Genomic DNA, 24,305 nt, shown 5'->3' on the forward strand with positions numbered 1-24,305 from the left:
ACTGTAGATAGTTTGAGAAGCTGGTGTATAGATCAACTGGATATTTTTGATAGGAACATTTTTGCATATTCATTTCCCCCTCTGATACAAGCAAATAATCATGCAAATGTTTCTTTAAAAATATCTCATTTTATTAATTGTGAAAGTAGTATGTCTTCATTGTGACAAATTGGGAAGTGCAGAAGAATTTTTTTGTTTGTTCAGATAAAAAAGGTAATCTATACATGTGCCACAGAGCTAACTACTGTTCACATCATTTTCATGCATTTCTCTTGTCCTTTTTTCCTGCTCATATATATGAATTTTTTTCTTACAAAAAGGGGACACATGTACCTACTCTTTATTTTATATATCATAAGTATTTGTATGTCATTAAATATTCTTTTGCAAAGGGCTGCTTGGTGGTATGTCATCTAGTTGTGGCATAATTTACCCTTTTTGTTTAGTTCTCCATTACTAGCACTTATTTTATGCCTTCGTTTATTTACTATTACTTTTTATTTTTATTTTTTTTGAGATAGAATCTCACTCTGTTGCCCAGGCTAGAGTGCCATGGTGTCAGCCTAGCTCACAGCAACCTCAAACTCCTGGGCTCAAGCAATCCTCCTGCCTCCGCCTCCTGAGTAGCTGGGACTACAGGCATGCGCCACCATGCCTGGCTAATTTTTTCTCTATATTTTTAGTTGTCCATATAATTTCTTTTTATTTTAGTAGAGACGGGGTCTTGCTCTTGTGAGACAGGGTGGTCTCGAACTCCTGAGCTCAAGGAATCCTCCCGCCTTGGCCTCCCAGAGTGCTAGGATTACAGGTGTGAACCACCACGCCCAGCCTATTTACTATTATAAATAATGCTTTGAGAATTTCTGTGAAGACATCTTCAATAGTATCACTGAATATTTCTTTAGCATGTATTTTCAGAAGTAGAAGTACTAGGTCAAAATGTGTGATTATTTTCAGGCTTTGATAAATTGCCCTTCAGAAACATTGAACTGAATTGCAGCTACCACCAGCCGTGGATGTGGCTCACTGCACCGAGTCCTCTCGGGATTGGTACTACCAGGGTGGGAGGATGTTGATGGACAAAGATAAGGGCAGGAAGGAATGAGTGGTCCACTCGGGTGGAAGATGAGAGGAGTGCAAGATGATAATGGGGCATGGAAAATGTCCTGTTGAGTAAAGTATGGGATATTCTTAAGGAAGTAGAAAAGACAGAAAAGTTGAGGTGAAATTCAGTTGGATGGGGCACTGAAAGCCAATTTAGAATGGTAGTGGGGAGCCATTGGCAGATTTTCAGCTGGGAGATGAGAGCCCCAGGGCTCTGCCTTTCCTTGTACTGTTCCTCTGCCTAAATGCCCAGTTTTCCATATTCTGTCAAAATTTAACTTCTCCATCAGGGACCATCCCCAGAGTCTCTTCTGGGCACTTCTGCTCGGTTTGCATAGCACTTACTGGCATGATGCGCCCTGTTACCTTTGTTATCACTATTTGGTGTGCTACTGTCTCCGGCTCTATGAGCTTCTAGTGAGTGACTTGTTCATTTCCATATCCTTAGGTGCCTGCTTCCATGCCTGGTACATAGTAGGCATTAATACGCGTTTGCCAAAGGAATCTCAAGTACTGCGTATATCTCGGTGTGATCTTGCACATGTACACCCTAGCTGGGAGATGCATGCTTCAACAGAATGGGATATTGGATGTCTGGGCTCAGTCTGTATTTCAGAGTTAGTTAGAGCATTATCTAGGGCTCCGTGATGGACACTCTGCTCTTAACCTCTCCCTTCTCTTCCTAGAGACTTCCGGTTGTAGACCACTCTCCCTTCAAGTGAGCGGAGGGCCTGACTGTAGAATTGTTTGCAAATCATAGTTGCTTTGAGAGCTTTTACCTAAGTTTATGTCATAGTATTAACTACAAAATCAAGAAATTGGTGACAGATTTTGGAATTGGGTTCTATGATTTGGAAGATGCCTTAACTTGGTGGGTTGGGTTTTACTTTTAAAACTTAAGAACAAAAACAGAGTTCAAAGAAGACATCCATTTCCTTACTATCCAGAATTAACCATTGTTAAATGTTGACACACTTGTTCCTAGTCTCTCTTCTGTGTTTATATTTCTATTTTTCAGTGTATAAACAATACATCCACACCCTTGTTCCTTCCACCTTCCTTGCTGGAAATGTATTTCTTCTCCTCTGCCCTTCCACCTCTTAAAGGGCCAATTCTCATCCCACCTTTTTTCCCCGTTTAACCTCATTTATTTTTAAAATTTGAAAACTTACAAAAGTTATACATGAATACATGCTCATTTTTTTTTTTTAAGTAGCATGAAAAGAACCGTTCTTTTCTTGACTTTTTCCAATCCTATTCCTCTCTCAGAGTTAGGAATTTGCTTTGTATCTTTCCAGACCTTTTGCTGGAAACAAATTTATATATAAACAATTAGTTTTTTGTATAAGATTGTTTTAAAAAGACACACTGGCATCATGCTTTGTGAAAAGGAATAGTACACCTACCTGCCATTTTTGTTTTGGGGGCTTACCTACTGTTAATACTTTCTTACGTGGTCTCCTTTACTTGTGGGGGGTTGACCCATTCCTTCTCTGGACTGAAACAAAAGAAATACTTTCTTGCATATATTCATAAATACATACATTCTTTGAAACATGTAATCTTGTAATATGTGGCATATATCATATAGTAGCTTTTTTTTTTTTTTTTTTGAGACAGAGTCTCACTCTGTTGCCCGGGCTAGAGTGCAATGGCATCAGCCCTAGCTCACAGCAACCTCAAACTCCTGGGCTCAAGTAATCCTTCTGCCTCAGCCTCCCGAGTAGCTGGAACTACAGGCATGTGCCACCATGCCCAGCTAATTTTTTCTATATATATATTTTTAGTTGTCCTGATAATTTCTTTCTATTTTTTAGTAGAGACGGGGTCTCGCTCTTGCTCAGGCTGTTCTTGAACTCCTGACCTCAAGCGATCCTCCCGCCTCGGCCTCCCAGAGTGTTAGGATTACAGGCGTGAGCCACCACGCCCGGCCTCATATGGTATCTTGAACATATTCCGATATTTACGTATACAGATGCCTTGTTCTTTTTAATGAGTGCATAATATTCTATTATGTGAATATATATATATATATATATATGTATGTATATAATTTATTTAACCATTTCCTTACTGGTGAACTCTTTCATCTTTTCTGTTTGAAAATCTTTGATGCTTTTAGCTCATGTTAACCCCCTCTTGCTTTGTTATGAATTTAAATTATTCAACACAGTAAACACTCATAGAACGCCTCCTCCTTTCCTGGCACTGTGAGGGCACTGGGGCTGCAAAATGCTTGGTACACAGCCCCTGCCCCTCCCTTTGAGTTATCACAGTCTAACAGGAAGACATATTTATAGAGAACTTAGAACATGACACGTGTCGGATATATATGCCTTAGCATATATGCTATTCACTCCACTTAGGGAAACTAAAGAAGGAGAAATTGGAATCAGATTTAAAGGAGGAGTAAGAGATCTGCTAGTGGCAAGGAAGAGAAGGTCATTCTTGCAGGGAGAGTAACAAGAACAAAATAGGTTGGCAGGAAAGGGAATGTGAAGTACAAAAATGGCCAGTAGCTCAGTATAAGGGAGAATGTTGGATGGGGGTAGTGGCTAGAGTTGTATTGTTTGCTTAGCATATGGTCCTAGGAAACATTCAACAAATGAATAAAATCTGCCCAGTGGGACTCCAAACCCATTTGAGGTTGTCCTCTCTGTGCCCTGCAGGGTGCACACATTGTTGTCAGCACAGGGGGCCCTTTCTTGACTTAGTCTGACCTTTTAAAAAAAATCTGTCCATTCTTGCACTCCTAACCATGCCGTGTCCTCTTTTTCCAGAGTTTAGTCACATCAAGAAATAGAACAGATTCAGCCATGGCCCCAAGGAAGAGAGGTGGACGGGGTATTTCATTCATCTTTTGCTGTTTCCGAAACAATGATCACCCAGAAATCACGTATCGGCTGCGAAACGATAGCAACTTTGCGCTTCAGACCATGGAACCAGCATTGCCCATGCCCCCTGTGGAGGAGCTGGACGTCATGTTCAGTGAACTGGTGGTGAGTCCCCAGTTTCTATCCCGGCATTGGTGGGGAGGCAGGGAGGGAGAAGAGGAGAGGATGTGGATGGGTTTGTTTGGTTTGCCTGGACTTTTTCTTTTTAATGAGACGGCCCCCATCCATCCTTTGTACCCGCACCCTTTCTGCCAGCCTGGAACCTGTGGAAGAGGAGTTAGAAGAGAATAGCGTTACTCATCCAAGTGCTTTGCTGGTGTTTTAAGTGGATAGAGGGATTTAGACATTTAGTTCTTCAAATATGTGGCAGTACTGCATCCTAAGTTGCCCTTCCTAATTTGCCCCACCCCAACCGGAGTGTATACGTGCATGCATAAATAATTCCTTCATCTGCTTCACACCTTCTGGGATTCCCTAATGCTCCCCTACTCCCACACCCAACGTATAGTATTAATGTCTTTTTAAAACTTAGTCATTCTTCCCATCCTGTCCTTGATCCTTTGGTGAGAGACATTATTACTTAAGTACAGTATCATTATTTAGCCTAATGATAGGATTAGAATAATAACTGTTGTGGGAATCTTTTTATAGGTACTATCATATTTTAGAATTCACTGTACTGAAATGAGGGACGTATCTAGTGTAGGACTCATTCATCTAGAGATGTAAGTACACCCTTCAATTTAGCTTTTGAAGCATCTTTGAAGTGATACTTCTTGCCATCCTGTGTTTCAGAGGATATTATGACATAGTTCAAAGGGCACTGGCACAGAAATTAGGATGACCTTGGTTCAAATTACCACTCTGACTTTATCTGCATAAGTATGGAAAAATCATTTTATTTTTCTGAGCCTGTTTTCTGGAAAATGGAGGAAAAAAATAATACCTCCTCCTAGGTTTGTTGTGATGTTTAAATAAGAACAGTACACAGTGGGAGTGGTCCAGTGCCTGGCCTTTAAAAGTGCTTAATAAATGTTACATGAGTGCTATATGCTCCCTTGATCTCCACTGGCAGTTTGTCATGGAGTTAGTTCTAATCAGAGCATTTATATTGTTCAACAAATACTAGAGAGTGCTATCTTTTTGCATGATTTTAGGTCAAGAAAGTAATGTAGGCTGTGTCGCTGCCCTCCAGGGGTAATATCTGAACTGACTGTGTCACTCCAGCTCTTATAGACCAGAATTTATTTATAAAGCAGAAAGATGAGCCAATTATATTAGCTGATGTCTGTGTACTGGTCTCCTGAGTGGAGTAATGGTCTATTACCAACCAGAGTTGGTTGGGAAAAAGAGATGACTCTTGTTTATACTTTATGATGGTGAATATTTTCAGTGTTTAAGGAATCTTTCCCCTCTCTCATCTCCACTGCATGAAGAACTCTGTTCTAGGTGTTAAAGAGGAGATTCAAAACAGAAAGCTCAACCTGTCCCCAAAGATCTGACAGTTCAGTATCAAAAGAGGATTCATAATGAAGAAGGAATAAGGCCACCAAAGGAATGGGCACAAAACACCGGTGCATGCATTGTGTGTGTACGTGTTGCGGCGTGTAGCACGGGGTGATGAGGATGGTGTTTAGGGAAGACTTTCGGGGGGACACGAGGTGTCAGCAGGAAGTGAAGGTGAGAAATGGAGGGATCTCAGTTATGGCCATTTCGGTCATCTTAAGCTAGTTTATGCTTTGATAGCAAAACCTCAGTGGCTGTAACAGCAGAGCTTACGCTTGCTAGTACTGTGAGTCCACTGCGGGTCAGCTGTGGTTCTGCTTGTCCCCATCTTCTGTCCAGTACCCAGGTCTGGTGGAAGAAGAAAGACAGCCCTGGTGAGCTGCTCAGGGCTTCAAGCTTATGCTTGAAAATAACACAGCTCACTTGTGCCCACACTGCATTGGCCAGCACAGATCACACAGCCACACTTGAGTCGACAGAGTGAGGAGGTGTCACCCTTTGGTAGAGACTGGCACCACAAACCACATGGCCAAGCCTGAGGTCACTGGGGTGGAAAGTGGGCACACTGTTCTTTTCCGGGGACAGGCAGTGAATCATCTACCATGATGGCAGTCAAGAAGGGCAATAATGATGCATTTATGGGCTGGGTTGTATTTCCCACTTAAAGTGTTTTAAAACTGAAGGGCAACCCAGGGAGATAGGTGTTGCTGATAACTGAAGACCTCCTGGGTGGGAGTGGAAATGGTGGGCAGGAGCATTCCACATCCGCAGTCCTTTCAGTGACATTCTGTCAGCCCTCCAAATGGGACCTGAGCAGGAGCCTGTGCGGTGGCAGCTCCGTGAACATCTTGAAGACAGCTCATTGTTCTGTATTCATAAGGGAGAAAATTCCACTCTCTGCTTTATTGATGTCTCTATTCTGTGTGAAAATTGCCTACAGCTGTTAGTTGTTAACAAGCCAGTGCCAAACCAGAACTTTAAGCTGAAACCATTGGAAAACAAATTATCTTGAGGTTTGTATCTGTCCTGGTGAGTGACGGATGGCTTTTTGTCTACTCTTGACTTCAGGGACTTAGACCACAAATCCATCCAATTGCCAGGGGTGGAGCGAGAGGTGGGCTCCAAGCCACTGGAAGCCTCTGCCCTGGGTTCTCTGGAGTAGTTGCAGAAGCAGTTCTGACTCTGCCCACATACAGGAGAGGGAGGCCACATGTGGTGGCGGACAGCACCTGGGCTCTGGAGTCAGGCAGCTCTTCCAGGTGCCAGGTCTATAGATAGGGAAACTGCCTTTAAGGTAGTTTCTGTTTGAATTTGAGTTTTTTTCCTTGCCTACAAAATGGGGATAATACCACCTCTGTGATAGGGTTAGTGTGGAGGTTAAAGAAGATAACTTCTTTAAAAAGCCTGGTACCTAATTAATAAGTGCTTCACACTCCAAATTCTAGTTCAGTGAGAGGGGATGGGAGATAATTTGAGTGTTTGGACTAAAGACTCTAAGAAAATATCCTGGGTTCTTCCTTTTCTTGAAAGCTAATCTGCCTGCTGTGAGCAAGCCAACGTGAGCCCTAGCTTGCGGGCCATCTTACCTCTGTATCTGTCGGAAAGCATCTCATCAGAGCTGGTTGCTGTTAAGCTAAGTTTCCTTTGCTTGGTCTGATGAGTCACTCATTTGACATTTCTAAGAGTGATACCAAATACGTTTCCTTCAGAATTGCTACCGCAACCTTATCATCTCATAAATAAAGCAAGCCTCAATAGGAGGTCAGCTGTGTGAATCTGTAAAGAAGGTGGGCAGTAGGGAGCACCCCATTCTTTAGCAGCCTCCCTGCCACAGGCTAGGGAATCAGAATTATTCCAATTTCAGGACGTTACGGTTTCTGGAGGTCCCAGTCTCACATTCTGCCTTTTTTTTTTTTAAGTAACAGCTTTATTGAGACTTAATTCACATACTTTATAATTCACCTATTTAAAGTGTGCAATTCCGTGGCTTTTAGTGTATCCATAGAATTATGCAACCACCACCAAAATTAATTTTAGCAATCTCATAAAAAGCAACTCCCATTCCCAGCTTTATTGAGATATAATTCATGTAGTACATAATTCATCTGTTTAAAGTATGCAATTTGATGGCTTTTAATGTATTCATAGACTTGTGCAACCATCACCAAAACCAATTTTAGCAGGCCCCCTAAAAAGCAACCTCCAAACCTATTAACCCTCCCTCCACATTCATCCCCAGCCCCACCACCCGATGGCAACTACTAATCTACCGTCTGTCTCTGAGAATCTGCCTGCTCTGGACAGTTCATGTAAATGGAGTTATGCAATATATGGTCCTTTGTGACTGGCTTCTTACACTTAGCATAATGTTTTCAAGGTTCATCCATTGTAGCCTGTATCAGTACTCACTTCTTTTTATAGCTGAATAACATTCTATTGTATGGATGTACCACATTTTGTTTATCTGTTCATCATTGATGGACATTTGGATTGTTGCTGGTTTTTGGCTATTATGAATAATGCTACTATAAATATCCATGTACAAGTTTTTACATGGAAACATGTTTTCAGTTCTCTTGGAAGTGGAAAAATATACCTAGGAGTGGAATTGCTGGGTCGTATGGTAACATCATGACAATTTTTTTCTCTTTTTAAACTTTTTGGGTTTTTCCATTCCTCCATTCGTGAGATAAACTCTACTAATAATTTTTAAATTATTCAAGATGTTTACAAATGTTAGGAGTCTGTTTAATCTCTGCAGACCATATATCTTATGCCTGTTGATCATCAATTCTTTTTCCCTGTGTTCTCTTCCTCCCTCTCCTCCTCCCCTCTCCATGTATTCCTCTTTGCCCTCTGCCTCGCTCAAAATAAAGAACATAGCTAATCTGAGGCTTTGTGCTGGTCTCTTATAATAGTGTTCAGCTGTATTCGTTTCTTTTCTACAGGATTTTTTTTTTTTTTTTTTTTTGAAGAGATGAGGTCTCACTCTATTGCCCAGGCTGGAGTGCAGTGGTGCAATCATAGCTCACCATAATCATGAACTCCTGGGCTCAAGCAATCCTCCTGCCTCAGCCTCCCCAGCAGCTAGGACTACAGGTGCCTGCCACCACACCTGGTGATTGATTGATGGGGTGTCACTGTGTTGCCAAGGCTGGTCTCAAACTCCTGGCCTCAAGTGATCCTCCCACTTCGGCCTCCCAAAGTGCTGGGATTACAAGTGTAAGCCACTGCACCCAGCATCTACAGGCTTTTAAAGGTTCTTAGATTATCTCATCCAACCTATTTGAAGAATCCTAAGCATGACAACACTATAAATTGTCCTTGTTCAAGTAACTTTTTCCATCTCAGTACTAGCAATAGGCGATTTCCTTTGAGATGAACAGAAGAATGTATCGTTAATTGACTGATGGATCATTTTGATGCGTGTGTATTAAGGGCCTGTCTATGCCAGATCCTGAGGTGACTGGTAAGCAAAAGAGACACGGTCCTTGACATTGTAGAGCCGAAGGTGTAGCAGAGAATGACAGGTGACTAAATGTGCAGTCTCACCAAATGTCACCAAGTGCTGTGAGAGGGCTGCTCAAGCAGTACATTTTATTGGGGGAAGAACCTTTATTCCCCTTTCTCATGAGGAGGGAGTTTTTATTGGAATAACATTTCCAGCCTCTCTTCCAGCTCCTTCCTTCTCTTTGAAGAATGCACAGGTCAGTCCCTCTCCCTTTCAGAAAACACACATTCTGTGACCCTTGGTGCTATATACTGCACAGGCACCAGCCTCCCTGGGAGCTCTGAGTTGTGCAGCTGTCCCTATGACTGGTGGGTATGTGTGTGTGTAATTCAGAATTACGTCTCCGCAGACCCACTTGTCTATAGAAGAAAGTTGGGTTCTCCAGTGCACCTTTAATGAGTAAAAAGGAGAGTATTTTGGTTTCCATTTGCTTGATTCCTTACTTTAGGTCTCATTTAATTCCCAGCTTGCTAGGAAAGGAGGGTGCTGTTCACTGACAGCTACCTCCACAGGTACCTAACCTAGTGTGAAGGATCTTGGCAGGCTTCCTGGGGGAAGTGACACTTAATGTGAGAAATGAAAAACAAGAAGAAATTATTCTGGCAAAGAGGAAAGAAAAGAGTGTTACAGACATTGAGAACAGCATGTGTAAGTGCTGGGAGGTGAGAGAAAGCTTGGAAGGCTCTAGAAACCAAAAGAAGTTCAGTTTATATGAAGCATAAAAACAGAAAGCTGGGAGGGTTGGGGATTCTGAGAGGAGAGCCTGGAAAAGGTGTGTTGCGGGGTGGTTGTATTGTTGATTTAAATATATGTCTCAAATTCTTCCTTGAACCAGAGGAAAGTACCTCTGTTTCCTTACAGGTTCTCTCAGTGAACCAAATATACCAAAGTACATCAAAATATTTTGCTATCTGGTTTCAATTACAAAAATAACCATCCCTCTATTCAGTCTTTGTTAGGTGTCGGTAAGTGTAGTGAATAGGTTTCATGTGTCCCCGGGTAGATTCTTGTCTTAATCCATTTTGTGTTGCTATAAAGGAATGCCAGAGTCTAGGTAATTTCTACATTAAAAAAAAAAAAAAAGTTTATTTGACTCACAATTCTGATGGTTGGCAATTTCAAGATTTGGGCCTCTGCATCTGGTAAGGGCCTCAGGCTGCTTCCACTTCTGGCAGAAGGCGAAGGGGAGCTGGTGTGTGCAGAGATAACAGAGTCAGAGCAGATTGAGAGCAAGATGGAGAGCAGATTGGAGCAAGAGCAGCAGGAGCAGGGAGGAGGTGCCAGATTCTTTATAACAACCAGCTCCAGGAAACTAATACTGAACTCACTCATCCCCACTATCCCCGCTGCCCTCTAAGGCATTAGTCTATTCATGAGGGATCTTGCCTCCATGACCCAAACCCTCCCACCAGGCCCCTCCTCTACCATTGGGGATCAAATTTCAATATGAGGTTTGGGGGGATGCATATCACAACAATAGCAATTCTGAATATGTTTTCCTTTAGTTCAGTAGTTGAAGTGAGGTGCCTTCTTGTCATAAGAACACACCTCCTCTGGCTACTTTAACTTTGAAATAGAGAGGAGAGAGAGAATGACTAGGAGCCCCCACGGAATAGACTCTTGCATACCCCAAGGGCTGAGGGTTTCCTACAGAACATTTCCCTGGAACAGTGATATTGGAATTAGCATCCTCCTCACAGTTTCTCTTTCTATCACCGTCAGCTCTTTTGCCTTGTGAAATGTCAAAACATCCGACTTCTTTTCCTGTGTGAGATTTTGGGTGGGAAATCCATGTTTAAAACAAGTCTGGTTATTAATTTTGAAGTGTATTGTAGTAAATCTCACCTCTTATAGCACATATATTATGTATTTGGAATCCATTTCATAGACTTTTTAGAGGAAAGCTTTCATTTCTAATGCAGCACATCATTGTGAATTTATAGCTAGTTGGATACAATATGCAGTATGAACCTAAGTTTTTCTATGCCTGAAAGGTTTCCAGTTCCATTTTATATTATTTTCTGGTTAATCTACCTTCTTTCAAATCCAATTCTTAGTCTTCCATTTATTTGGCCAATGGATCTAATATTTTGGGATAATACAGAGTACTGTGCCTTCCAGAGAATGTAAAATATTTTAAGGAAACTTGTTGAGAAATCCATTACTGCTCACAAAGCCAGCATTTATACTACTGAGGATTGTCAAGGAAAATAAAAATCTCAGTGGGAAGACAGTGTTGGTAGATACTGTAGGATGATAGGATTTGTACCCTCAAAATATAATCATAAATAAATATAATTACTACAGGCCAATTTTATTAAGTACTGAGGACATTCTCAGGATTAGTAATTGGCGTAGAATTTGAGAAATGAAGATGGTCGGAATGAGAGAATTTAGTTGATATATCAGCTTTAGAAGAATTCACAGTCAAGGTAAGCTGTGCCAAATGAATTCACTCGGGAATCTGCATCAGTAATCTCTTCATTTTTCAATATATTCTAAAGTCACTTTGGTATGAAAGGAACTACAGGCACCTAAGTTAGTCTTAAGAATTTACCAGTGTACAAATTTTATTCTTCTACTAGCCATGGGAATTGTTATCCCTTTTCTCAGGCTGTTAATATAATTTCTCTTATTACTGGGGCTATGTTAAGCTCTTTTTAATAATAAAATACTTCTCTTGTCACCAGAATTGATGAAAAGTTTCTATACTTTTTTTTTTAATGCCTGTGACATAGAAAGCAAGTTTCAACACTTTTTATTTTTAAAACTTGCCTTTTACACTAAGACCATGACTATGAATAGAAAGTTTGTTACAGGAGTTATTCAGTTCCCTGTGCCCAAGAAAGATTAAAAAATTGGGTAACAGAAACATTTAATTTTAAACTGTTTGAAGAAAAGAACACTGGTTTTAGGGAGTCATAGTTTTAATCTATTGTTTCTTAATTAGAGTGTAAAGAATTGCTCAGTAATTAAGCAGAGGAAATCAAACTGTATAAGACCTAAAATATATATTTAGAATAGTCTCAAAATATTCAGTTGTCTGGAAGCCAAAAATGAGAACCTATTGAAGGAATTGATACTAAAATTGTTCTGTTTCCATGAGGTTAAAAGTTGTTTTCATTTGACAAACCTGTCAAAGTCAAAAGAGAATATTTTGTTCAGCTAAAGGACACGATCAGTTGACAAGAGAGGAAAAATGTATTGAGCAGATCTTCCTTTGATACTGTGGCGTTTGTGGATAAATCAACTTGATGAGTTCATAGAAAAATACTCAGAACAGTATGAAAATATGCAGTATATCACAAAAGGAAGTGGGGATGTAGATACGGGCTTAAATATTGCAGTGCTAAAATTCCTATGGAGTAAATGCGAACTGCTGCCAAGATACAATCAATTTAAAGGTGACAGAAAACGATCTCAAATCCAGAATTTGGTAAACAAATTATTTTGGCCCTGAGAACGACTGATGGTTTGTGGTATAGGCTGATGTTGATATAAGTGGTTTTGCTTGTATCTGTTGTACTTTTGAATAGTTTGCTTCTAAAAATCAAAGTAGAGTTGGCAGTAGATTTTTATCCCAGTAGACATTATACATTTCTTTGTACAGGTTGAGGTCCTGTCTGCTTAGGACAATAAAATGGCAAAAATCATTTCTTAAGTTTCCTTCTAGTCCTCTGATTCACTAAACACACTCCATAAAGCATAGGTACAACCACAAAACCATTTTGTTCTGTCTGGTTCTAAATTTATATTTTATCTCACCAAGATCATTCCAAATGTCCTTTTCGTGGTTAAATTTGGATTTTGACTTCATGTTAGATAGCTTATTATCAATCCAGTTATCATTTATTTCTGCATGCTTTTTAATATTAGATCAAGGGGGACTCAAATGGAGGGGCATGGAGAGATGGAGGAAAGAAACATATGAACTTAACTTTTGTTTTTAAATAGAAATACTGTACATCTCTGAATTAATGTTACTGAGAAAAGGGTTGTGCATCCCCCTTGGTCCTGATGATTTTCATTAATATGGGTGGTATGTATCTACTTAGCTTTTGGCTGCAATTTAAAATCTAATTGTTTAATTTAGTCCTTATTCTACCACCATCTGCAAATTATACAAGTCAGTATAGCGTTCTGACTTGCTCACTCTCGCATGTCCCCATATAAGTCAATATGGGTGTCAAAAGGCTGGGGGAATGATTTGATCGCTATAAGTAGTGCGTTTTAGGTAAGCTTTTAAGAGTAATTTTGAAAATGTGTTTCGGTAATGGCTAGAAGGATCTGGTAGTTAGTACAAATAACTGTACATGAGAGTATATCGTGATGCTCTGGGGATCATCTAAACACCATCATTTCCTCTCACAAAACGTATGTGACATGGCCTTTGGGAGGTAATTGCTCAATTCCATGGATGGTATATTTAAGTTCTAAACTGCCCTTGAATATTTTTACCCGCTGTGTTTGGAATCCTCCCTACCCCAACCTGCAATTCCCAGAATTTCTCTGGAATTTCAAACAGTTTCTTGCTGCATATGTAGGAGCTCATTGACCAGCCACATCATTTAGTCATGATTTTCTGGCTCATTGATGCAGAAGCAGAATTTCTCTTTCTTGGGAAATGAGATCCCTACACAAAACTGCAATATTTTTTCTCTTTTTCAGTTTTAAATGAATCTCTTAGAAACATCCTAATGCTGCTAGCTGTTTATTTCATTATACAGGGCAATATTGAAGAACCAAATTAAACCAAATGACTGAAAGCTCACTTAGAAAATATATATATGTATATGTATGAGTTGTTTTCAGGAAAGATGGACATCCCTCTTGGATGTAGAGGGAAACTTCAGAAAGTGCTTTACCATCTTTTCAACAATCAGATAGTTTGAGTTTATTCCCATATAAAGAACTCATTATGTTAAATCCACTATGAATACGCAGCTTTGCGCCTTCAGAGAGCAGAATGGCTCAGGCATTATATCTGACCTTTTTACCCTCAGGATCCCCGGGGTCTAGAGCAGTGAGTGCTCCATCCAGAGTAGGTGCTCAGTGAATGTTTGTGGCCCGAATAAATGGATGGATAACTGATTACTGAAGGGTTAACATGTGAGATGCTCAGTAAGTATTTGAGTGACTGCGTGCATGCATGCATGAGTTAATGACTGCTGAATGCTCTAGCAGTTGGGTTTTATTTTGAATTATTCTTGAAGTAGCAGCAATAGGTCTGGGCTGATCCCTGTGCTCTCCCTGTGCCCCACCCACCTGCTGTCATTCTTTTTACTCTTCCTCCTCATTAGAATGTTAGTTACTATGGGAACACCAAAGTGGCTGGCATGTGTGGTAGCAGATTGAAAAGATAAGAGTGATAATGTTTAAGAAATATTTTCTGTCCCTAAATGTCTCTGTACCATATATTATTACATGGTAAAATAAATAGTTCCAATGTGGGAAGAGATTCATTGTGCTAGATTAGATTGTCTTTTAACCCAATTAAAGCTTAAAAGTGGCAGATGATCTGTCAAACGAGTCTTTTGAGAGTGTGGGAGGGGCCTGGGGTGGCAAGAGCAGCACTGGTGTCATTGAGGGAGGGGGCATGTGTGGAACTTGGCTTCACAGTTGCCCGTGGGGCCTGAGGAGGGTGCCCTTGTCTCTGTCACTTTACAGCTGGTTCTGTGTCCCCAGAGACAAAGTCTCTCCGTTCAATTAGGAAAACATTGTGTAGAAATTCTCTATTAAGCCTTATCAACAGAAGTACTAGATTATAGATGTAATCCAGATGTAAAAACTGGAAATTTGGGTGGATGGATGTGATATTGGAAGATGATTCTAACATATGTTTAGAAGAAAGTTTATTTTAGGTTACCAGAAAACTGCTGGTGATGCAGACTAATTAAAGTTAAAGTCACTCTAATGAGTTTCCAGTCGAATAAGAAAAAAGCTGAATAAAAAGCCTATATGTTTAGCTGTAGACTTTGTCTGGCAAACTGAATGTAGGCTGCATTGCCTGCTATTAAGGGAAAAAAAGGAAGTAGTATAAAATACTTAACCATTGGTAGTAAGAAACTAGAAATTATTTCTATTAGTCAGCCTTTGCTTGTGGGATTCTCACTTCTTATTTTTATGTATCGAATGAAAACATGTCTATCAGACACTGATTATATTACTGTGTAGGTGGTGGTGAATCATATTGTGGTATTTCGTGTAATGACTAAGAATGCTGGCAGAAATCTTACAGGCTGAAAACCTTCAAGGTTTGTTCTCGGTGTTTACACGTCCCTTTTAGGGTTCAAAGCTCTGTTGTTTTCCATTTCTATTCTTTGTGGCTGGTTAGGAGCAGGTAATAATTCACTGAATGCAAACTGACAAAAATCTTATCTAACTTTCGGATTTCTGACTACCACCGTGATATTAAAATACTGTTCTCAGGGTCATTGTGGTTAAATTTTAAGAGCTGTGTTGACAATTCATGACTCCCATATATGACGTTCATTTGCTGTGGTGGGGCTGGATGTTCATAAATATAATGAATTATCACACCCTCATACATTTTCTTCATACATTTGTAAAAGTGTAATTTGTTTTTGCTGCCACAGTGCCAGCCTCCCACCCTGCACCTTCCTTGTCGATCCTTGTCCCTTTGGTGTCGTGCTCATCACTGTGTCTGTGACTTGAGGGCTGCTCCCCTGGCTCTCCCCGGGTGTGGCTTGTTTCGGGCTGTGTTGAGTTGCAGGGTGGGAGGAGAGGGTTAGTCCCGAGAAGGAGCTGCTAGGGCAGGTTCCTTGAGATGAGCTGCAAGCTTCCAGCCTGCTGAGCTTGTGGGAAACGTCTCCTGGGTGGGGTTAGGATGGGTAAATTGGGCCTGTTTGCTGTGGGCAAACACCTAAGGTATCTAATTTGGAGGAAAAAAGTTAGACTTGTCTGAGTAATATATGGTTGGAAATTCCGTTAACTCTATGTATTGAATCAGCTGGACGGTTACCTTGTCAAGGACCTTTAAAAAGCAAAACAAAAAACAAAACCCCCAAACACAAACACACATAAAATGGTGAGTTGATTGGCAGGGTAACATCAATGGCCTGTCCTAGCTTCTCCCAATCCTCATTTTTCTTATTCTTCATCTGCCCCCCAGCATTATTTGTATGTCCTCCTACCTCTGTCTAAATGTGTATATGTGTACTGATGTAAAGAATTAGCATAACTCGTTAGAAATAGAAATCCTGAATTCTTTAGAGATTTCTCTTGTTAGCCAGAAACTAACTTGTTAGCTCATTGAAATCTATTGATTTGGTAGATTTTCAAATAATAAATGCTTTAAATATTGCTTTGGAGATTTTATAAATAATCCCATATTCAATTTAGCTAAAATTCATGAAATGAGTTTTTTGTTCCAAAGTGTTAGTCTCTCAACTCATTCGAGACCCTTATTGTATATTATTTCAAAATTCCTTCCCTTGCTTTATCTAGCAAATCAGTCTATTTCCTTAGATTGATTTGCACTGTGCCAATTGTTTTCTGATTTATGTAGACTTCTCTATAGAACTGCCTGCTTACTCTGCGGTAGAACTGCTGCGATTTCTTTGTACAGAATCTTTTAGAAGTGAGTCTTAGTAATACTCTTTGTCAAGGATGAAGCCTAGAACTTCAGTTCCCACAGCCGGGCTTCCCTCAGCATTCCTTCCTCCTTAGTAAAAAAATAATTTATTTTCTCCAAGATATCATAAATATATAAAATATATATTTTATAAATACATAAAAATATAATTAATAGCTTCTCCAAGAGGAAAAGCCTTTAGGGTTTTGTCTGTTGGTTTTAGCTTTTAAGAAACTTGAACTTTCTGTGGAGAGAGATGATACTTTGTGCAAAGGTTTCTCCTTTTACCACTTGTTAAATCATTCTCCTTTAATTGACTTGTAAAACGTTACCCAAGATAGGATAATATGAAAAAAAATTCTATGGCCAATGAAAGGAATTAGGCCACCCAAGTCTAAGATGTATTGAGATCCAGACTCAAGGAGGGTGCTTCCTGGGGTTTGACTAATTACATTTGTTTGTTATTCTTAGTAGGAAACTTGGCTGTTAACTAATAGAAGAGCCAGTACAGTAGTCCCTCTTATTAGTGGGGGATATGTTCTAAAACCCCCAGTGGATGCCAGAAACCTCAGATAATACCAAACCAAATATATACCATAGTATATATACTATGTTTTTTCCTATACATACATACCTATGATAAAGTGTGATCTATAAACTAGAAACAGTAAGGGATTAACAACAATAATTAATAATGAAATGGAACAATTACAGCAATATACTATAATAAAAGTTATGTGAATGTGATCATTCTTTTTCTTTCTCAGAATATTTTATTTTACTGTATGCACCCTTCTTGCGATGGTGTGAGATGATAAAATGCCTAGGTGAGACGAAGTCAGGTGAATGATTTAGGCAATGTGACAGCCTTAGGCTCCTTGTGATGTATCCTCAGAAAGGACAGTCATCTGCTTTGGGTGATCCTGGGTCACTGAGCCATGAGGACATCGATGGCTGGATGTCAGGGGCTGGTGATTTCGATGAACAACTGGTGGATATAGTGTGGATATGCTGGACAAAGGGATGATTCATGTCCTGTGTGGGACAAACAAGATTTCATCACGGGGAAAGTGCAAATTAAAACTATGTTGAGATAGCTCTTCACATAAACTAGGATAGCTAAAATTAGAAAGACACAGCACCAAACGTTGATGAGAATGTGGAGTAACTGGAACCTGCCATATATTGCGTATGGCAGTGTAAAATGGTACCACCAGTTTCTAAAGTGTGAAGTGCTACAAACACTTCAGTGTATACCTTTGCCAAACTCAACAATTGTATACTAAAGATCTATACATTTCACTGTATATACATTTTTCCTTGAAAAAAGAATAGGTTTGAGTCTTTAAAATGCATTGATTTTCACTATATCCTTATAGTATCCCTCCCTCCCTCCCCCCCCTCCCTCCCGGCTTCCCGTCCTCCCTACTTTTCTCCCACCTTTTTGTTTTTGTTTTGGGCTTTCCTACTATGTCAGATTGCTTTAGGGACTGGCAACTAATGCAAAGATGAATGCAACAAGTTAAGTTCTTGTCCTCTGGAAATGAGTCCACAATGGGAGTCAAACATGCCAGTAACATAGCTGTAGCAATGTGAAACATGCCGTAAAGCACAGAGGAGCTGCCCATCCCAGGAAGGTCAGGATAGGTTGCCTGGAGGGAATAGTTGATGCCTTGTAAAAGCTTGGATGCATAGGGTTGCTCCTTAGACATGGCGGGAAGGGCTGTTTGGAAAAGGGCAACAGCATGTGCAAAGTTCCAGAAGTTGGCAACTTGTGATCAGAAATGCTAGAAGCTATCACTGTTGGAGGAGGGGAGGTGGGGCCGGGGCAGGTCAGCAAAAGCCATGTCACGAGGAGCCTTTACCTGCAGAGGAATTTGGACTTTATCTTGAAAAGAAAGGGAAATGCTGAAGCCTTCTATCATCTTGTCTTCCTAGCTAGATTATAAATTCCTTGAAATCAGGGTCTGTTATTCATCTTTGTATTCTTTACAATGTCTGGCCCTGGTCCTGGAATGGGTAGGACAGCAAATAAGTGTTGATTGATCTCTTAAGGCTGTGATAGTCTCTCAGAGTCTTGCATGCTCGATTCAGCATGTTACTGCGATAGAATGAGTCAGAGCAGAGACACTTTTGGAATGGAGGGATGGAGGTCTTCTTATACTCCGGGCATTGTGCCTAGGAGGCACTCCCAATTATTACCTAATTTAACCTATGTCATTCTCCTCACTCAGGATCCACCAGTGACCTTTGATTACTCTTAGGATAAAGAACAAAGTTCACAGTGGCTTTCAAGTCTGCTGGTCACTGTCTGCAGTGCTTTCGACCTGTTTCTTTCCTATTTATCTCAAGTGCTCCTTTACTCCCTGGGAAAACCTTCACTGTCCCCCCTTTCCAAACAACAAGTGGGCTCTCAAAACTCAGCTTAATGTGTGATCATCCCTGGGTTAGTGTGATTATTAGATTTCCCTTCTGCTGGCACGAGGATATGAGCCCTGTGATACGTCTTTGTCCCCTGCAGCTATCAGAATGCCTAGCATTTAGTAGACACTGAAAAAATTTTTTCTTTGGTTGCAGTAATGAATCCTGGAGGTAACTATCAGGAGTATGTTATTACTTTGTCTTCAGCTGAAGAAATTAAAATTCAGAATAACCTCTTATCCAAGGTTACATAACCCATAAAGGCCAGACCTGGAATTCAGGGATGTCTGACAACAAAACCCCACTCTTTCTGCTAACAGACACTTGGTTGCATTTTCATGGTTCTGTCAGTGCCGTGATTCTACCTACCTGTTGATCTATTAACAGAATGAACAGGGTAGTGGTTAAGAACATAGGCTCTATAACCACACAGTCTGAACTGAAGTTCCTCCTCCACTATTTACTAGCTTTGTTGCCTTTAGCAAGGTACTAACCTCTTTATGACTTACTTTCCTGAAAAATGGGATATTACCCACTTTATAGGACTGATGTGAGGATACATTAATCCACATAAATCACTACTATTAAGTACACGAACATGTTCAATAATTGTTAGCTGTTAACTGTTATCAGTATCCATTTATTTTTTTCCATATTTTTATTGTAACTCAGAGACCCTATAGCAATTTTTTAATTTTTTTGCTCTATAAAAATTCTCTTCTTGCATGAAGTCACCCGCCCCTAAGTCCTAGTTCATCTGTGTTCTCTCAATTCAAAATTGGTCCATTTCCACATCTCAGAAGAAGTTATCTACCTCCAACAGCAAAACATAGTAATATTATTACCATTTGCTGTGAATTTCTAGGTTTTAGGACTCACACTTTTCTTCATATGTCTGCTCAGTTAGCAAAAACGGTGTTGTGGTGTAATAAAGGATGCACTATTAATAGTGCTATTCTTCCTCACACAAATCTAAAACCTTTTCCGAAAACTAAGCAACATGTTATTGAGCTGGTTGAATAACTGACCTGACTGTTGAGAAGTGATTTATGTCACCATTATTTTCCCCATTTATCAATAGGTGAGAGCAGGTGTGAATAACAGGAAATTAAAAAGGAAGAAAGGAAGAAAAATAATTGCTTCACATATACAATAGCTGTATTGCAAAATTCTAATATTTTTTAACATGTTTAATGGAATTTTCTGTAAAAATCCTTCATTTGTTCCCTGGTTGCTCATTGTGTTGAAATTCTTAATAGCTAGTTTCTTGGGATTAGGGTATAATATTGTGTGTGTGTTTTAGTGACTTAACTATTTACCTTGCTCTTAAAAGAAAATAGCGACTGATTGTGTTTAAATGATGAAATAACAACAGTATAGTTACTACCCTTGTGCCAGGCATTGACGCAAGCTTAGTTGACGTTGCCAATTCTCACAGCAGCTTTGCAAGAGAAATGATGTGCCCCTCCTGGAAGCGAGGAAGTAGAGGTTTAGCGAGATTAAGAACTTCCCCAGCTGAAACTGGCATGGTGGCCTGTAATCCCAGCTTTCCGGGAGGCTGAGGCTGGAGGATTGCTGAAGCCCAGGAGTTCGGGGCTGGAGTGAGTTATGATCATGCCTGTGCCTAGCCGCTGCACTCCAGCCTAGGCAACAAAGAGAGACCCCGTTTCTCTTACAAAAGAATAAGAACTTCCTCAGGGAAGCTAGCATGTATTAGGTCGCAGCTAGGCCCTGGAGGCGTGGGTGTTAACAAGCTAGGGTGTAAGGGGATAACTAGAACCAAGCCTGGCAAAGTAAGTTGAGGTTATAAATGGAAGACCTCAAAAGACAGGCTGAGGAAGGGATAATTAATTTTTAGGCAACGTGAAACCAATGAAATTTTTTGAACTGGGAACTCAAAACAGCACAGGGGCTCTATTTTTAAGGTACTGGCTCTAAAATATGGTTCCTACCAGGAGCATGAGTGACACCTGGGAACTTACTAGAAATGCAGATTCTTATACAACTGCTGATCAGTTCAATCCTCAGTGGTGGCGATGGGTGATTTAAGGAGCCCTCCAGGTGATTCTGGTGCTCGCTCAGGTTGGAGATCCACTGCCTTAGGAGAATTCTGGCCTTTCCCAGTGCAGAGGATTAGAAAGGCAAGGAGGAACAGTGGGAAGCTGTTGCCAGAAACCAAGGAAGAGGTTATGAGGGCATAAATAAGTGTGGGGAATGAAACAAAGGGAAAAATGAGATTTTTCAAGGGAGAAATAATAGGACTTGAAGATTAAATGGAGGTAGGAGTATAAGATGCGAAGGCAATATTCTAAGCCTACATGTGCACGAGTGTAGCAGAACTGCAGATATCCACAAAAGCCAGTCGGAGGGGTAACTGGTTTATACTCCTCAGGGGTCTAAACCTTACTGTGCTTTAATTTATTGCTCAAAAAAAATCTTATTCACACCCACCAATCTACCACCCTCAACTAGTTAACTTTCTCTATGGGAATAAAAATGTACTAGATGCTCAATACCAACAATACCATCAACTGTAACTTGAGTTCTTATTAAATACCAAGAACTGTTCTCTAAGCACTTTATATTTATTATCCCATTATTGTTATTCATTAATTATTAATGTTTATAAATTGCCTTCCTTTCGGGTTCAGTCTAAGCTGTAGACCACTATAAAATTAATGTTTCCAAGCACTGATCTGATACGCTAAAAGTATGGACTCTGGAGTTAGCACTGGGCTTAAAACCCAGCCCCATCATTTACCAAGTGTGCAGTCTTGAGCAAGTGACTTGTCCAATCTTCAGCCTAAATATCCCCCAGTTGCATTACAATATGTATGTAATAATGAGTGGGCCTCTTAAGGTTGTTATGAGAACTACAGGTAAATGAGAAAATGCTTGCATGTAAAGTACTTAGTAAACATTAGTCAAGGTTTATGCAATGAGGGTGTCTCTCCTTTGCTCAAAACTTCATTGGCTCACCTTGTTGAAGAGAAAATAAACTCCTTAGTCCGGCATTTAAGGCTTTCCACAAACTGGTCACTCCCTACCTCTCAAAGCTTTTATCTGATGATCCTTTGCATCAACTCAGCGCTTTGCCTAACTGGCTGTTGTTCCCCAAACACAGCAAGTCTCTCACCACAGCCCAGCCTTTGCTCCCCCCTTGCATGGTGTCCAAGTCCTCCGTGGCCTAGCCTGGGAGTCAGTGTGTGTGAAGCCATCTCCAGCAAACCCTCACCTTTACTGCTCAAGGGACCCTGTGCAGCCGTAGGTGGCAGCTTGGGATAATGCTGTCAGTGCCTTTGGTAGGGCTTGGGATAATGCTGTCAGTGCCTAACTGTAGGGCTGTGCTCAGTGCTGAGCCCCCTGCCAGGGATGTGCTTTCTTGGTGATGGTAACTCGCATCTTAACTTAGCTTCTACGTCTTTTTCAAGCTCATTTAAATAAGTATTGGTGTTTTTTTTTTTTTTCTCTCCTTGATGATAATGATAACTTTCCCTGTAGGAATACCATTTAACCTGTGAAACACTAATTATTTTCTCTCTTTTCAGGATGAACTTGACCTCACAGACAAACACAGGGAAGCTATGTTTGCACTTCCAGCTGAGAAAAAATGGCAAATATATTGTAGCAAGAAAAAGGTAAGATGTTCCTTGTGATTACGGTTAACCAGAAAATTATCATTTTCGATTCCCTTTGGTCTCTCATTTCACCACCAGAACTCAGACAGCTCGTTATAATGTGAAAACCAGACTGAAGGTGTCATGTTGTGGCCATGGTGTTACGTGTAGCAAAGTGCCAAACTCCTTGTATGTTGTGTTCATCAGCACTTCATTGGACCCCCCTACACTTACAACTGTTACTAATAATCGTGTGTAACTGAGACCCAAAATAACATTGGCTTGCACAAGACAAAGGGCTGCCCTTTCCCCTGTTCTTTACATAGCAGTGTGTGTTCAGGTGGGTTAGGACAAGTATTGCGGGTTCACAGCCCCTGTGGTCACCTTCTAACAACTTTCCATTTGCCATCTCTCAGCTGTAGCCTTGTCCTTGTGCTCCAAGGTGACTCTCCTGCCATTTCACATTCCAAACTAAGGATAGCGGAAAGGGGAAGAAGGCACAAAGTCCCCCACCTTCACTTTTAGGGACACATTCCAGGAGTTAGACACCTGGTTCCCCTCACATCCCACTGTTAGTTATATGGCCACACCCCACACAAAGGAACAGGGTCTTTATTCTGGGCAGTCACTTCTCACTTAGAAACTGGGGGGTTCTATTGCCTCATGAGATGGGGAGAATGGATATTGGGGACGGTGAAAGCACCAAAAGCTCTTATTCCCTAACATCCACGGTGCCAGGTGTCACTCTGTGGTGACTATCTCCTGATATAAAGTTCACTCTGCCGTCTTTTAGACCCCATGGCAGATTCTTAGGCTATCCCCATACCCATTTGGGGGACTAATTCTGTTCATGGCCGCCTTTCGCTACTTCCCCTTCTGTCCCAACAGAGACGTTCCTGAGATGTGACACGTGGGAGGCAGGGCCAGCGCCAAAGAGCGAGGCTGCCTCTCTGCAGCAGGCAGCAGACACTTGGATTGCTCACTCCTGACCCAGGGAGAGAGGAACAAACCACAGCAGTCCAGCGTCTTTTCAAGACACCAGTGTCAGTCAGTGTAGCCTTTAATTAGGTGCCCGGTATGCAGTTGGGGCCCTCCATTTGCCCACTTAGCATCTCGGCGCCTCTGCCCCCTCTTTGCTGCCTTGTGTAATGGACTTGCCACCCTCTTGGGAGCACCTTCTGTTAGTAAAGTTTCTCTCTGCTCCCATCTCCTTCCTCCTCTCTCTCTCCCTCTCTCCCCCTTTCCCTCTCTCCCTCCCCCTCTCCCTCACTCTCTGGGAGCCTCTGTGTGTGGCCCTCCCACCCGGCTTTATGCTTCTAGTGGGGAGGCACCAGGTCTTAATTCATCTTTGTAACTCCAGCATCTGATACTTTGAAATGAATTTATGGTGACTGAACCACTGAATTGTCATTAGTGTTATACTCAATACTGTCAAAAAATTTAAAGTGTATAAATTTCCCACCTGAGCAGTTGTAATTGGTGACACTAGGTGTCAGATTTGGTGCTGGTGGCCTTTGCTGAGAGATGTGTTTAGCTATGACCTCTCACTGTGATCTCTGAGCCTTAATCAGATCAGCCCAAATTGAAGGCTTAAGGGTTCTTAATCCAGTAAGATGTTTTTATGAAATAAATGGCTTCTTCTCCTGTTCTGTCTTTCT

At 40.8% G+C, this 24,305-nt stretch overlaps 1 protein-coding gene across 2 annotated transcripts in view; it reads left to right on the forward strand.

Moving 5' to 3' along the window:
* DAAM1 (dishevelled associated activator of morphogenesis 1) overlaps positions 1–24,305 on the forward strand; it is a 163,797-nt gene that overhangs the window by 62,907 nt on the left and 76,585 nt on the right. For both annotated transcript variants that reach the window (XM_069487326.1, XM_069487316.1), the window contains exons 2-3: positions 3,885–4,103; positions 22,579–22,668. In XM_069487326.1, coding sequence (XP_069343427.1) covers positions 3,921–4,103; positions 22,579–22,668 — 273 coding nt within the window. In that variant the 5' untranslated portion in view covers positions 3,885–3,920. The remainder of the gene's footprint in view (positions 1–3,884; positions 4,104–22,578; positions 22,669–24,305) is intronic.

This window comes from Eulemur rufifrons, chromosome 2 (assembly GCF_041146395.1).
Source record: "Eulemur rufifrons isolate Redbay chromosome 2, OSU_ERuf_1, whole genome shotgun sequence".
Taxonomy (NCBI): domain Eukaryota; kingdom Metazoa; phylum Chordata; class Mammalia; order Primates; family Lemuridae; genus Eulemur; species Eulemur rufifrons.